The sequence below is a fragment of the Pelmatolapia mariae genome, linkage group LG4 (genome assembly GCF_036321145.2).
Source record: "Pelmatolapia mariae isolate MD_Pm_ZW linkage group LG4, Pm_UMD_F_2, whole genome shotgun sequence".
Classification (NCBI taxonomy): Eukaryota; Metazoa; Chordata; class Actinopteri; order Cichliformes; family Cichlidae; genus Pelmatolapia; species Pelmatolapia mariae.
In genome coordinates this window covers 8395041-8410000 of record NC_086230.1, presented here as the reverse complement: position 1 = coordinate 8410000, position 14960 = coordinate 8395041, and the positions used below count along the sequence as shown (strand labels likewise).

Below are 14960 nucleotides of genomic sequence, written 5' to 3'. Positions count from 1 at the left end.
GCACTGTACTTGAACTTCTTTATCTTTCTGCACTCCTTCCTGGCTGAAGAATTATTTTTTTAAAATATTTTAGTACTATAGTTTAACAAATATCTAGTACAAATTATTTACTGTTAGCTGAAAATGACACATCTTTTTTTTAAAATAATTAATTTACAAAAAGAAGCCAAAAAAGCCCCACTATGAAAACCTCTCACTACACATAAAACTGTATTATTCTTTACACATGTAGGGAAATACATTTCATTTGTTTGTTTTTGTATTTTTGACAATGACATGTTTCTCTACTTTTCTTTCAGTCACCCGCAGGTGCTTCCCAGCTTTGGGCATGAAAGGAGGGGTGATTACTGTGGGAAACAGCTCCACATTTAATGATGGAAATGAAATTAGAAACGCCCAAGACCTTGTTGCTGGTGTACAGTGAGTATACATCAGTAGAATTTTGTGACACAGCTAGTTTTCAACTACATTACTCTATGTCTTGGTCTGTGTCAACCTGCCACTACAAATAAAGTGTGATGAGAAATTCCTCAAGCAGATAAACACACGGGGCTCTCTCCACAGGAATGCCACTGTGGTAATGGAAGCTCGTCAGGTGGTGATGAAAATCTTTGAGGATTTCACACATTGCTGGTACTGGATCCTCTTGTAAGTAATAAACTCTCCTTTTTCATCCTTTTCTTGTCAGCTCTGTTTGTATTGCAAAGAGATTTTCCTTAAATTGACTGTACCTCCTCTTTGCAGGGGATTGGTTATTGCCATGATCATCAGCCTCGTCTTCCTCATCCTCCTCCGCTTCCTGGCAGGGATCATGGTCTGGGTCATGATTGCCATGTTGGTAGCGGTGATAGGCTATGGTAAGGGACAAGGTGGAAAATATCATCGTGGTTCATAATGGCTTAGTAATCTGGTCCTACTCAGAAAGCAGGTCCAGACTAGCTGGTCAGTAAGTAAATCATGAGTGTCAGTATAACCGTGAGCATGCACAGTGAATACACTAGTATTCACCACAGCAGGAATATTAATGCAGGGTTGGTAACTTTTGACTGGGGATAAATTGTGAAAGTCCTTGTTGTCAGAAAACTGTAGTCAGTGTGGAAAAAATGCAAACCGAAGGAATTTGCATGAAAGGAAGACGCAAAGTTTGAGTGAAGTGACCCACAGCTGTGATGTTAGATTTTCTATTTGAATAAAAATGTGGCATTTGTTTAATTGACTGTGAAGAAAAACACAGCATCACTTCCTGTCATATCCTAACCTGATCCTTTCACACTAAAAGGAATGAGAGTATGAGACACCTTTGGGAAAAACATGTCTCATGCCAAAACAAGCAGAGCTGGCAATGCTGAATTTTGCATGTGCTTACCAAGCGTATATTAAAAAACACACTTTTATTATTGTGAGAAAAGAATTTTCTCCATCATTACCAAGTCATTGATCATTTCACAGATTACTTCAAAGTATCTCTAAACAGTGCTGTTCACACTTGGCAAGCTTAGCGCAGAGTTCAGTTTCAGTGTCTCAAAAAGTAATTAACTTTTATTTTAACTGCTTTAAGCTTTTCTTTTTTAACTCCTACCATCCAAGTAACCCTCAATCTCTGCTACCTTGCTACTCTCCATTGTACTACTGAAGAATCACTGACAGACTGATTTTTACAGTCAAAGACAAAACAATGCAAGTTTGTATTTTTATGGCTTTAGCAGACGACCATAAGACCGTCAACTGAAAACAAATCTGTTCTAAAGGAGTGGAATTGAAAAATGAATGTGGAGTATTAGCAAAACAACTAGTTAAACTTTGCAGACTTGTTCAACCAAGTAATTTCTCAGATAGATTAATCTGAAAGTGCTGATGTTGTCTCCTCTCCATCAGCTCATCCACAATGGCATGTGGGGAAAAAAAACACACAAAAACCAAAAAAACAGAAAATGCTGCTGGTCAATGTTAATAAGAAATTGATACTCATTTGAAAGAGAGGTGTGCTGCTGTTTCCAATGGGATACAAGGAAAGGTTGCTACCAGTGATAAAAGAAAATTGCAGCCACAAGATGGAAAGATTGATGAAAATAGAAGCTTTATGACAAAACACAGTTGGAGATGAAAGAAGAGATGTCACTCTCACTTTTGGTATGTTTTAATTGCTGCCTACTTCTAGATTTGACTGGCAAGCTTTGCTTATCTTGGCTGGTGGAATGTCACTCGTTTAACTCGAGACCCAATGGGCACAATTAACATAAAACAAGATTTATAATGAGATATATATATATATATATATATATATATATATATATATTTTTTTTTTTTTTTTTTTTACCATTAATGACTGTATTTCCTACACTGTTAAATAGTGATTCACTTCTTATTAAAATCAAAAATCTTCAATATTGTATAACAGATGACAGAAATTGACAGTTGGCCTGTTAACTGTTAAATAACGTCTAGGCTAATGCAAAGATAAACATCACTGTAAAATCATTTGCAGCAAATATAGTAAGAATGTTCTTAAGAATGATCTAGTATTTACTTATCCAACATGTATTTCTGTGCCTTAATTAGCTTTTTTATTGACTGAAAAGAATACAGCTTTTTCAGGGTCAGCAGGGGGCAGAGAGAGAGGGGTTTGCTGAGGTAGATGTCAAAGTTATTATTGTAACCGATTCAGAGTTGATCTGACTCTTGAAATGAAAGAGATCTCCTCATCTGTTTGGAAACAAACCCAAAAGGAAATAACAAGGCCCCTTTTTCCACCTGCTTTCCCAAAAAAATGTATTTGCTTTTCTGTGTGCTTCCTGTTGCTGATTAGGTATCTTCCATTGCTACATGGAGTATGCGGCCCTGAAAGGAGAGGCCGGCGCTAATGTGACTATCAAGGATCTGGGCTTCCAGACAGATTTCACAGTCTACCTGCAAATTAGACAGACCTGGCTGGCCTTCAGTCAGTATACATCCTCAAAATCTCCATGGATTATCATCCACATTCAACATATGTTGATTAAAACTTGAGACACTCACGTGATTTTTCTCTTTTCCTTCCTCTTATCTCCTTATATAGTTATTATTCTAGCCATTGTGGAGATTATCATCATTTTGCTGCTCATCTTCCTTTGGAAGAGGATCCTCATTGCCATTGCTCTTATTAAAGAAGCCAGCAGGTCAGACTTCATTTTAGAGCTGTAGCAAGTAGAAGAGAGACAGATCAATAGAACTTAGATGTTATATTGTTTATTTTAGAGTGACTGACAGTAATGGATTAAAGCGCTGCATTAAGGGTGCAGATAAAGAACCTGATACATAACTGTGAAGGTAGATGTTTGCATTTGCTTTTACCACTGATGCTGTGATCCTGTTTTCAGAGCAATTGGACATATGTTGTGTTCCCTTTTCTACCCGCTGTTTACATTCCTCCTCCTGGCTGTGGTCATTGCCTACTGGGGAGTAACTGCTGTGTATCCTTTCAAGTTATTGTTCGTGGTAGTGTTGTTATTTAGGGTTGATGAGGAAATGAAAAATACAACTCTGAACTGTTTTTTTTTTTTTTTTGTGTTTTTGTTTGTTTTAATGTTCTTGAAGAATTTAAACTTTTAAACTGACTTAAAATTAATTTATCTATGAATGAACTGAATAAACAGTTGAGGCAAAGATACCTTATACAGAATATGTGCAGGGATGATGAACAGGGCTGGTAAATTCACATTAAAAGCTAAGGTTGAAGTTTGATCATGCATAGTAAAGTTCACTGCATTCATGAACAAATAAACCCAATCAAAACAGAGGAACATGCATATTATTCTTTATTATTAGTAGTATTATTATACACTCAGAATTGTCAGTTTTATGTTATCAGTTAATGATGGTAAGCCTTAACAGAACTGATCAGTTTCTTGTCCACCTCCAATCAGCCTATCTACAAAATCTTCAATGAGACAAATTGTGACTACTCGAGACAAACGTGTGACCCAGCTGTAAGTTTTTTCTCCTCTTCATTTGTGTGTTAAATTTTCATCTCACTTCACTTCCATGCATGCTGCTTGCATTTAACATTTTGGATTTGAGAAATACATTTGCAGCATCACTAAATTAACCGTGTCTTTGCTCAGAACTACTCGACGAGTCCCATGAAAGCCCAGTGTCCTGACTCGAAGTGCCTTTTTGCTTTCTACGGTGGAGAGACCCCTTACCACAAATACCTAATTGCCCTGCAGTTCTACAACGTCTTCCTCTTCTTTTGGTGTGCCAATTTTGTCTTGGGACTGGGACAGATGACCCTAGCCGGGGCATTTGCTTCTTACTACTGGGCTGCCAAAAAGCCAGATGACATTCCTGCTTTCCCAGTGTTTTCTTCTCTTGGGAGATCTCTCAGGTTTGTATCTGTGTTGGGTGAAGATTTTTAGTTAAACGGTCTTCTGACATTTGCTTTGCTGGGTCCTGAAACATACTTCCTGTTTTCATTCTTTAATTGTTTTAGGTATCACACAGGGACTCTGGCATTTGGCTCCCTTATCCTCTCCATCATCCAGATCATCAGGGTTTTGCTGGAGTATCTGGACCACAAGCTGAAAGGTTTGCTACTTTTTATGGAGTTCAATATTATATAGATGTCATTTCAAGGCTGCAGTCCACCGTTTCTAAGAATATGAGCTATGAAAGTGATCTATTTATGTCTAACATCTGTTAAAGGTTGATTGCTCTCATTCACAGGAGCCCAAAATAAGTTTGCAAAGTTCCTGTTGTGCTGTCTGAAGTGCTGTTTCTGGTGTCTGGAGAAATTCGTCAAGTTCCTGAACAGAAATGCGTATATTATGGTACGTGTTTCAGTTATTATTTATTCAAGTCTCTGAGCTGGCGTGATTAAAAGCCTTGGTATTTATGTTATCTTGATGTAATGACTGCATTTGGCCTCTAGACGGCGATCTATGGCAAAAACTTTTGCACCTCTGCCAGAGATGCCTTCTTCCTCCTCATGAGGAATGTGATCAGGTGAGTGTAAAATCATCACCTCATCAGAAAGCATTTTGTTAAATGTTTAATCGTATAACGCTGACTGGAGTAAATGCCTGTTTTTAAATCCCTGCAGGGTGGCTGTGCTGGATAAAGTGACAGATTTCATTTTGTTTTTGGGCAAACTGCTCATTGTTGGGCTTCTGGGTGAGTCTGCTTTTTGTTTATGTATTTTTTTCCCTTCATGTTGACCATATCAGACTAAACCAGCATTTCCTGGAAAGATTGTGTCAACCCATCGCTGGATGACCGATTCAACTCACAGTCCAGAAATGTCTGCATAGCAGATGAAATCCTGCAGGCTTACTGGCTGTGGTGTTTTAGGATTTGTTTATTTTTTGGGAAGTAGGATTTAATTGGAGCTTTAAATACTGGATCGCTTCCACTGATTTATAATGTACAACATTATTTATAGCTAATAGAAATTGTAATCATCAGCTCAGACTGTGTAGTGTACATGGGAATTGTATTTATATATCCTTTGGGGTTTCTCTCCACAGGGGTCTTCTCCTTCTTCTTCTTCTCTGGGAGAGTGAAAGCCTTTCAGAATACAGCTCCAACCCTGAACTACTACTGGGTACCCATCCTGGTAAGCAGGACTGAATTTCTATTTTTTTTTCTTTTCTTGTCTTTAATTGTTTTGTTGAAGGATAATGTTTGTGTGGTTGTTGTCATCTCTATCAGACTATGGTGGTTTGCTCATACCTCATCGCCCATGCATTCTTCAGCGTGTACTCCATGTGCGTGGACACTCTGTTCCTGTGTTTCTGTAAGTGACACATTCTCAGTCAATTGTGACATCTGTATGTAATTCAAATTATCCATGCAAACGTCCAAACAGGTTCTTACATGAAAGGAAGAAAAGAAAAAAAAAAAACAGTGGAGGAAGGGCATAATGTTAGGAATGAGCTAAATGAAAACTTTTCTCACTTTGCTTCTGGTGTTGGGCTGTCACTAATTTTAAATTGCATGAAATACGGTGTGCTACATTTCAAAATAACAGCCTGCTCCTGTTAGCCTGAAAAATGTTGCTGCTTGGTGATGAAGTGATACTTTGGGTGCTTTTGCTTGCTTGCCATTTGACTTTCTTTCTCTTTTTGTGTCTCCTTTCCTATTTCTCACTTCCTAATTCACCCCCTCTTATTTCCCTTTCCCTTCCCACTTGCCCTCTAACACCCTGGTGTATACATAATTTTTTTTCTCGTTCACCCATTAACACAAAATAATCAAAAACACGATAAGGCGAAGACCTGGAGCGCAATGACGGCTCAGCTGCGAGGCCTTATTACATGTCGCCAAGTCTTCGTGAGATTCTGTGGAAGAACAAGGAGGAGGATCCATCTGAGCCCTCCGCTCAGCAGCAGCACGATGAAGACACCCAGCTGAAACAGGAGGCTCAGGAGGAGGACATGGCTTAGAGAGGAGGAGTTTGGGGGGGGGGGGGGGGACTCAGATTTTCCACTTAATTACAGGCAGAGCAAAATCCAGAAAGTCTTTTTATTTTGAATCCTTTCAAAGTATGAGCTGGGACTCTGTCATCTGCTCCCTTATTAACTTCTCTCAGATACTAGTACAGCTACAAAACACCACGCCTTAAAATGGCAGGGATTCAGCATTTTGCTTTAGTCCACTTTGTGCAGATGCAACCCTGCAAGTTTCAAAATGAATGAAGGAAGTTTTTCAGTTCAGAGTGATTTCAGCATCCTCCTGAGGTAATAGGACGTTGAACGTTCCCTAAATGGATTGTCTGGGCTTAGTTTAGTTTGCCTCTGGTGGTCTTTAAAAACTGTTACATCCGACACTAAGTAGTGTTTTATACAGCAGCGTATACCACATTGTCTTCAGTAGAATTTCACAAACTCACAGCAAGTACTGTCTAATACTATTTGTTATATTTAGAAAACACTTTTAAGAGTAAAGCACATGGCTTCATTTTTTCGGTGGTTCTTTTACTCGCAAGGGATCACCACAGCGATCCAATCTGCATATTTGATCGTGTGGATTTTGACACTGGATGCCCTTCCTGATGAAACCCTGCTAGGAATTTGTCTCCTCCCCAACTGGTGATCTTTTACTTGTTAGGCAAATATTTTAACCAAAAGTAAAGCAGACTGCCTAAAAGTAAGCCTAAAGCATGGCTTGTTGCTAGGAAATAATTGAAAGAACGAACAAACACACAAACAAACAAACAAAATCGCACTACTGTAGTACAGTATAGGACAAGAAAACTCTGGTTACAGCTGGTAACCAAACCCTGTAGAAGCTATAACCAGAGTTTTTTAAACAAACTACTTTCTTATGTAATAGGGTAGTTTAATAGAGTTACATTTGTGTCGTAAACCTGCTTTTATCCTAGCGGCAAGTAGGGGGCAAATCCTCAAGTTATATGGAAGTCTGTGGGAAAACAAGCCTACTACTTACTATATTTATGACCTCAGTAAATGCAATCCTCAAACTGATGATATCATCAGTGGCTAGTGTGATATCTTGATGAGTACAGAATAATGATTAAACTGCTAATTATGGTCCAAGTTACTCTAACAGACTTGAAGAGATCCACCCTCACACTTGACGTCTTGTTCAAAAAACAAACAAACAAACTTTATATGATGGGAAGGGCCAAAAGTTGGGGTTCCAAAAACCAAAGGGTGATGTCATAGTGACCATGCTCGTGTTTCATATACAGTTTGTGATTGTTTCTAAAATAATTCTAAAATAATTCAAATAAATCACCACAACAGACATTATTCGTCAGTAAGGAGGTGGGGCTTAGTGAAGGGTCAACTTAAGCAAACACAAGGGCTTTACAGCAGGCAGGAGTTTGGTATGTGTTTAATTGCTGTATGAATTTTGTGATGCGAGTGATGTCACCTCACACTCAGAGATTTATTGACGCTCGCTTCATCCTGTTTAGTGTGTTGAAAACTGGCAGATGTTTTCTGGCTATTGAAAATGTAAAACTTAAGTGAACATCTGGGTAAATAAGTGGCTCCCTGTGAGGTAACTTCATATTTCTAACTCAGTGTTGCCTCTATAAAACATGCTCGCACTGCCACTAGCCAATAGAAACTTGAAGCCAATCATGTGCCTAATTTTCAGCGTTATTAATGTTTTGCACATTAATAATTAGTGTTTACAGTTGATGCAAACAGAATCTTTTTTTAATACACTCAGTGAAGCACTTTAATCTATGTTCACTCTAAGCCATAACACATTTGTCTCTGTTTAGTGAATGCTGGTGAGTCTTTTAGTCGTGCAATTTTGTTTTGTTTTTTAAACTGTAAATTAGTGTAGCTTTGCCTTTTTAAATAATTTTTTAATGACGGTGTGTTTTGCAGTGCAGTTGGTTTAATAAACACAATTTAACCAGTAATATCTGTTTAATCCCAAAAAACGGATGCTTTTTTTTGTTTGTTTGTTTGTTTTTGTAGAACTGAAAGGTTTTCATTCAGATTTCCTACCTGTGAATCTACATCGCAAAATCTGATGCTCATTTAAACTTATGCCAAGTCCTTGAAAGCACTCACGCTGGTTTAATGTCCTTTTCTTTGACCTCTTTCCAGTGGAGGATTTGGAGAGGAATGACGGCAGCCCAGAGAGGCCCTACATGATGCCCGAGAACCTCCTCAAAATCCTGAAAAAGAAGAACAAGACTGACCCAGCTCAGTAGACCACTCCATGTAGTAGTGTATGCCTTAGCGGGGTGAGATCGTGGGCTAAAGACAGCTGGGATTTTGTTGAGTTTGAAGTTGGATAACAAGTTCATGTCATCGGTTATAAGCTGTGTCTGCTGAATTTGGTTATTACTAAAGGCTTCATAAGCTCTTCTGAACCTTAGTTTGGACACAGACCTGAAAATGTCCACATTCCCACATCTTGTTTCTTGCTGAAAGTGTCATGAAGTCTGGCAGGTTTTGTGGATTTTAAAAACGTAGAGGTTGCACGTTTATCAACTGAAAAAGAAAAATGAACAAACATGTTAGTGGTATGTAGAATTCTTGTTTTTTGTCATGTTTTACTGTTAATATTTGAGTAGTACGGGAAGATACATATAAAGGGTCATCTGCTACAGTTTTGTAATATGATCTGTTTTTATTCTTGTATTTTTTTTCTTTTAAAATATCTATAAATATGTATAACTTGTGTCATATTTGAATGAACAGTTAACCATGTAGGCACCAAAGCCATTACCCCAGCAGTCAGGTATACATAGTGCTTTTATACCACTTTGCCTAAAGCATCTGATGCTGCGGTGTTCCTGTTATCAGCAGTCATATGGAAATATAACCAAAAGCAAAAAAAACCAACTTGTATCTTGATAGACATGCTGGTTCGGATGAGAGGATTTTTTTTAATGTCATTTTTGTGAAGCTGAACTGTTTTCAAATAAAGCATAGTTTTCTATAAAATTCCATGTGACTCTTTATGTATTCATATACCAAAGGCTTTAAGGTGCTCCCAGTATTTCAGCATTGGTGTCATTCTGATAGTTTCATCAATGCTAGACTTGATGTGACTCGGAGTCTTTCAGGTACTGGGGGATAAGCTCAGATTAGTTTCTTTTCTAAGCTTAAATGGTCATACTTTCTGTTCCCTGCTGGAACTGAAAGTGTGACCATTTCCCCCCCTTAAAAAAAAGTCTATAAATTGATTTTTGAATAAATCCTTACAAAACTAATGTATAAATGTCACATCTTTCCTTTTAGCTTTAAACTTAGAAAACATAGTTACAGTTTGTAGAAATCCATAAAATCCTAACTGCTGTTCTACGTTTGACCATGAGAGGGTGTGCATATCCTCACTACAGGTCATTCAGCGTGGCATAGTAACATCACCTGTAGTGTGTAAATGCTGGCTTTATCTAAGTGTCTAATGACTAATGCGGGAAAGTCTGTCCAGGTTTGATAAAAATCAACTTTCTAGGAGTCATATCAACAACTCGGCAGAAAAGGAATATAGCTGAATACTTTTAAAATACTCCGTTACGGTTCAGAGACAGGGCCTTCAGTCAGAGAGCTGCCAGTAGACACACTTCTGGAAATGTTTTAATGCAGAGCGTTTTAGAACAGGTAACAGGATGCCCTTGACTTTGAATGAATACACTGCTAAAAAAAATTAAAGGAACACTTTGAAAACACATTTAATCGTTATGGGGAAAAAATGTTGCGTATCTATATTAATAATTTTGGGGGGAAATTTGTAGGAAGGAATAGGATGCCACATTGTTTGATGAAAATGACAGTTATCAAATTATAGAGGGCTGAATTCAAAGATAAAGGAGGGAACAAAATGACGTGGCAGGCTCGTCCATTTTGCTGAAATTTCACTGAAGCTCAAGAATGGTTCTCAGTAGTCTGTATGGTTCCCACGTGCTTGCCTGGGCTCCTTCCAGATCTGGACCAGGGCAACACTGAGCTTCCAAACAGTTTGACGTGCAACCGAAACATGATGTCGCAGAGTTCTTCTGTTGGATTTAGGTCAGGTGATTGTGGGGTCCAGTCAATGGAGTCAGTTTCTTTATCCTCTAGGAACTGCCTGCATACTTTTGTCACATGAGACTTGGCATTGTCACACACCACGAGGAACCCAGGACCCACTGGACCAGTTGAGGGTCTGACACTGGGTCCAGATATTTCATCCCAATATTTAATAGCAGTCAGGGTGTCGTTACCTACCTACCCTGTAGAGGTTTGTGTGTCCCTCCATGGATATGATTCACTGTCAGTGACCCATTACCAAACTGGCCATGCTGAACAATTTTACAAGCAGCATAATGTTCTCCAAGGCTTCTCCAAACCCTTTCACGGCTATCACGTGCTCAGGGTGAACATGGTCTCATCTATGAAAAACAAAGGGTGCTATTGGTGGAACTCAATAATTCTTGTATTCTATGGCAAATGCCAGTTGGACTCCATAATGCTGGGCAGTGAGCACAGGTCACACTACAGGACATCAAGCCCTCAGGCCACCCTCATGAAGTCTATTTCTGATTGTTTATGGTGCATGCACTTTGTCACGTTGACTCTGAGCCACCGCCTCAGTGTCGCTTCCCTCCATTTTCAGTACAGCTCCTCTGTGACACTAAGTAAATGTTTGAATAATGCCAATACTGAGTGAACTGCAAGTGTCACACCTTTCCTTCAAACCTGTCATCCACTGCAGCGCTACATGCTAGAGTTTCCACATAGATGAAGAGTCATTCAAGGAAAGACACATCATACATGGTTGGAGAGAGCACATGCAAAGAGGATTGAGATGCAAAATTCAGCTAGCATTATTTGTGATATGAAGCCATGACACTATAAACACCCATGACACATGCTACGACACAGAACCGGAATACCATTTGCTACCTTCAAATCCGTGCATTATTCTGTTTCTCAGTCAGCATGCACAGAGGGCAGGTTTGTGGTATTTCTTGGCCAAGACCTCGCTTATGTAACATTACCCATGACCGACTGATTTGATCTGCTCGTGGTTTGCGTAGATGCAGCGCGCTGATTCAGTAACCCACCTGACTTGCGGCATAATACATCATTCTCTATGAATACTTCCAGGGAACCTGGGTGAACAATGTTTAAGACCTCTGTTCCCACAAGATGCTGTTTTCTTAACGGTTTCACGTCAGAGGTCCTGAAGTGGTCAACAAAGCTTGTTTTTTTTCCTTCCAGAGAACACCTGAACAGCCCGAGAGTCATTTACAAGAGTGGTGGAGTCCTTGAGACTGACTGGTGTGCACTCACCGTCTCTGTGTGAGCCTTCTAACCCTGAACAATGTAACACAGCTTATTGGTAATCCCTCAGTCGTTTCTATTTCAAGCACTTTTTCCCCCTATTAAATAAAGGCTGAGTAAAGATAATGAGGGCCGTTAAAAACTGTGCCGTGACAGGACTTCCTTGTTTTGTGTGTGGGATGCAAGCTAATATATTGCAGGTTAATTTACCATTGTAAATTTATAAAGGCATAGAAACTGTGTAGAACCACTTTACTGAATCAGTTAGCTCTCAACACCTTTGTAAAGGTAAGCTCAGTATTTCACTGATAGCTGTGCTATAATACTTGTGAACTCCTAAATGCACCATCAAGTTCACCAGTTGTGGCTATAAAAGATTTAGACAAAATCCAAATTGGTGAACATGCTGTCGATAAACAACACATGTCCATTCCAGCTCCTGTCATGAGGTGATGCTTAGGGTGACATTCAAAAGGTATTCGTCTCAGGTGCTATGCAGATAAGAAACGGTCTGTCTGCATTCCGTACTGCTGCTGCACCTTTTGTGCGCCAGTCAACCTCTGAAGTCTTTGAATTCCTAAATCCAGAGTCTTCTATTAACTACCTGTAAATGTGTTTCTTTGAGAGGGACCCACTGGCCAGCTTTTCTTTATCCATTACTGCTACGCAATGTCATAAATCAATCAGGTATCTGGAGTCGAGAAGCAAATGCTGCTCTTTTAGCCCAATCATTAATCAAGACCGTAACCCCCGACAGGCGTTCTCATTACAGACAGTCTGCCACTCAAGATCCTCACATATTTACACACATTCCTGACAGTATGCGAAGGTAGGACTGAATGTTGAACACTGACATATTTGAAGGTGGCATGACTCTGAAAAGTAAGTTAGCACCACAGCTTATTCCAGATCAAAGCTTTTCCAGGAGAAACCCAGCTGCCAATCTCAGCAACATTGGTTGTTCTCTTTCTCAAGCATTCACTAGTTCCTAGTAAGACATCCAAAATGTTACTAAATGCAGTTGTTAGGAACCCTAACCCTAACCCAGTGACACCGAATGAGTGTAAATACAAAGCTTCCATTTCAGAAGCTAATAGGGGAAATCTCAAGTTTAAACTGTGATACAGTCTGCCAGGCATACTTCAGTATGCAAGAAGATATGCATAGGTCTGAAGAAGTCTACAGGGGGCTGTTTTGTGAGGCGATGAGCCTGAACTGGATATATTTGGACCTGTGCATCACCACTTAGTGAGGACAAGTCATGTATGACATCACCCCAACAGTCTGCATGGAAGTGGGTAGACCCAGTTGAGAGAGGATTTTATTTTCCAAGAACACTGTCTCAGCTGAACTCTGGACACACACACACATACACATACACTGATACACACTCATCCCCCCTCCCTTTCCAAACGCCTTCGATGCTTGTCCCCTCCCAGGGAAGATGGCAGTCGACTGGACCAGCGCAGACATGCTGCAGGACCGGATGCGCTGTCTACACCGGCTCTCTATTACCCTTTACCCGCCCCTGTTGCTTGTCTTGTGTTTCTATGGTGTATTGATAGTCATGTGCTTTTTGTATGCGCTGAGGTGTTATTTTTTCTGTTCTCAAACTGATCTCCCTGTTGGAGCTCAGTCTGGGGGGAGTTCTTTTTTCTCCTCGTCTTTCCTCGTGTTGTGTATTTTCCATTGTTATACCTCTCTGACCTGTCTTCCCCATGTGATGTTTGTGTAATGTATGTATGGTCGGAAGGGTAAGATGGCGCTGGCACGGTTGGCAGCATTAACCCAATTTCCCTCGGGATGAATAAAGTATGATCAATCAATCAATCAATCAAATGCGGCTATATACCATTGAGAAACGGTCACTAGTTGTCTTTTGTGAAGTTTTTTTTATTAATGTGCTCTTTTTTTTTCATATTTTAATTCGTCATCAGATATTTTTTGTGTTCCAAATTACAATTTAGTCCTTCGCTTCAATGGTAAGAAACACCAGTGGAAATTTTAGGTTATTGCCTAATATTTTTAATAGGTATTCTGGCTGAAAGTTGCTTCACATTTCAATGGGCAAAAAAACATAACCAACCAAACAAGCATCAAACTTCAATTTCAAAGCCAACATTGTCTGTACAAACTTTGGAGCATAACATTTTTTCAGTAGCTCGGAGTTGGCTTACAATGATTTGAGATGCAATGACCATTTTTCTCAAACACACTGATTATTTGATGAGACAAGAACAGTTTCTAACCTAAATAGAATAATATGAGATGAAAGAGATGACAAAGAGAAACTGATGCTTCTTTCCTGTCTATATGTAATCGTTTTTTTAGGCTAATACTGTTTTAACACATATAAAACACTCTAGACAAAAATGTGTAAATAAAAAATAGTGTATTTTCATTTTTAAATGTTGTTTTAAATCATTTTACATTAAATTTGTCCATTTAGTAAGGTGCCAAGGATAGACAAACAGCAGGGCTCCAATTCTGTTACATTCTGCTCCTTTTATATATCATCCAGGGTCCAGTCTTGTATTCTACATAGCAAAGCCTATATTAGCATGGATATAATCCGGGGAAACAATTGACATAAATTTAAATTCACATTCCAAAAAGTAACTTTCTTATGTCAAAATCACTTTTCTGCTGAAGTGAATGAATTCTGCACATTAGCATGCAGAGTTCCTCAAAACAAAGTTTCTGCTTTGAGGAACTGAGCGTGTTACAATTGGCCCGTGTTACTAGTGCCTCTGGCCTCCCAACAGAACATGACGCCAACACCATGAACAGTCACTAGAATTTGGTGGATGACGTCTAAGGGTGTCGTAAGTGTCAAAGCAGTGACGTAGCTTTAGGGACTCTCTGGCTGGAAAATGGAAACGTGATCTGCACCGAGATTTGAGACAAAGTAGAATCAGGAAGTCTCTCCTATCAATTGTTTCACTGCTTTTGTTACCGCAAAACACTTCAATACGACTTGTATGAGATAGCACTCATGAATAGTTGTGACCCAAAACATCTGGCAACACTTGATCATGCATTTGTGGCTGAGTGTTTCAGTGAGTCCCTGAAGGAGACTAAACAAAGACAACGCGATGCTTTTGTTGAACAATAAAAGAAGGACGTGACTGAGCAAAATGCCAAGTACAGAAAAGAAGCACCAGCTTTTCACAGAACAGTTGGCTCTACGAAACACTGGAGCCAGTGGACTGACGGAACACGAGC

The 14960-nt window shown here is 39.3% G+C and overlaps 1 protein-coding gene across 2 annotated transcripts in view; it reads left to right on the top strand.

Moving 5' to 3' along the window:
• Positions 1 to 9413, top strand: part of LOC134625914 (choline transporter-like protein 2) — a 24773-nt gene extending 15360 nt beyond the window's left edge. The window contains exons 8-22 of one of the 2 annotated variants that reach the window (XM_063471284.1): positions 300 to 420; positions 565 to 648; positions 745 to 857; positions 2807 to 2938; positions 3056 to 3155; positions 3357 to 3449; positions 3881 to 3965; positions 4101 to 4363; positions 4469 to 4563; positions 4702 to 4805; positions 4907 to 4980; positions 5078 to 5148; positions 5502 to 5590; positions 5686 to 5770; positions 8565 to 9413. In XM_063471284.1, coding sequence (XP_063327354.1) covers positions 300 to 420; positions 565 to 648; positions 745 to 857; positions 2807 to 2938; positions 3056 to 3155; positions 3357 to 3449; positions 3881 to 3965; positions 4101 to 4363; positions 4469 to 4563; positions 4702 to 4805; positions 4907 to 4980; positions 5078 to 5148; positions 5502 to 5590; positions 5686 to 5770; positions 8565 to 8671 — 1616 coding nt within the window. In that variant the 3' untranslated portion in view covers positions 8672 to 9413. Of the gene's footprint in view, positions 1 to 299; positions 421 to 564; positions 649 to 744; positions 858 to 2806; positions 2939 to 3055; positions 3156 to 3356; positions 3450 to 3880; positions 3966 to 4100; positions 4364 to 4468; positions 4564 to 4701; positions 4806 to 4906; positions 4981 to 5077; positions 5149 to 5501; positions 5591 to 5685; positions 5771 to 6243; positions 6443 to 8564 lie in introns of those variants that run through there. The other variant, XM_063471283.1, reaches the window with a different exon arrangement.
• Positions 9414 to 14960: the final 5547 nt, after the last annotated feature.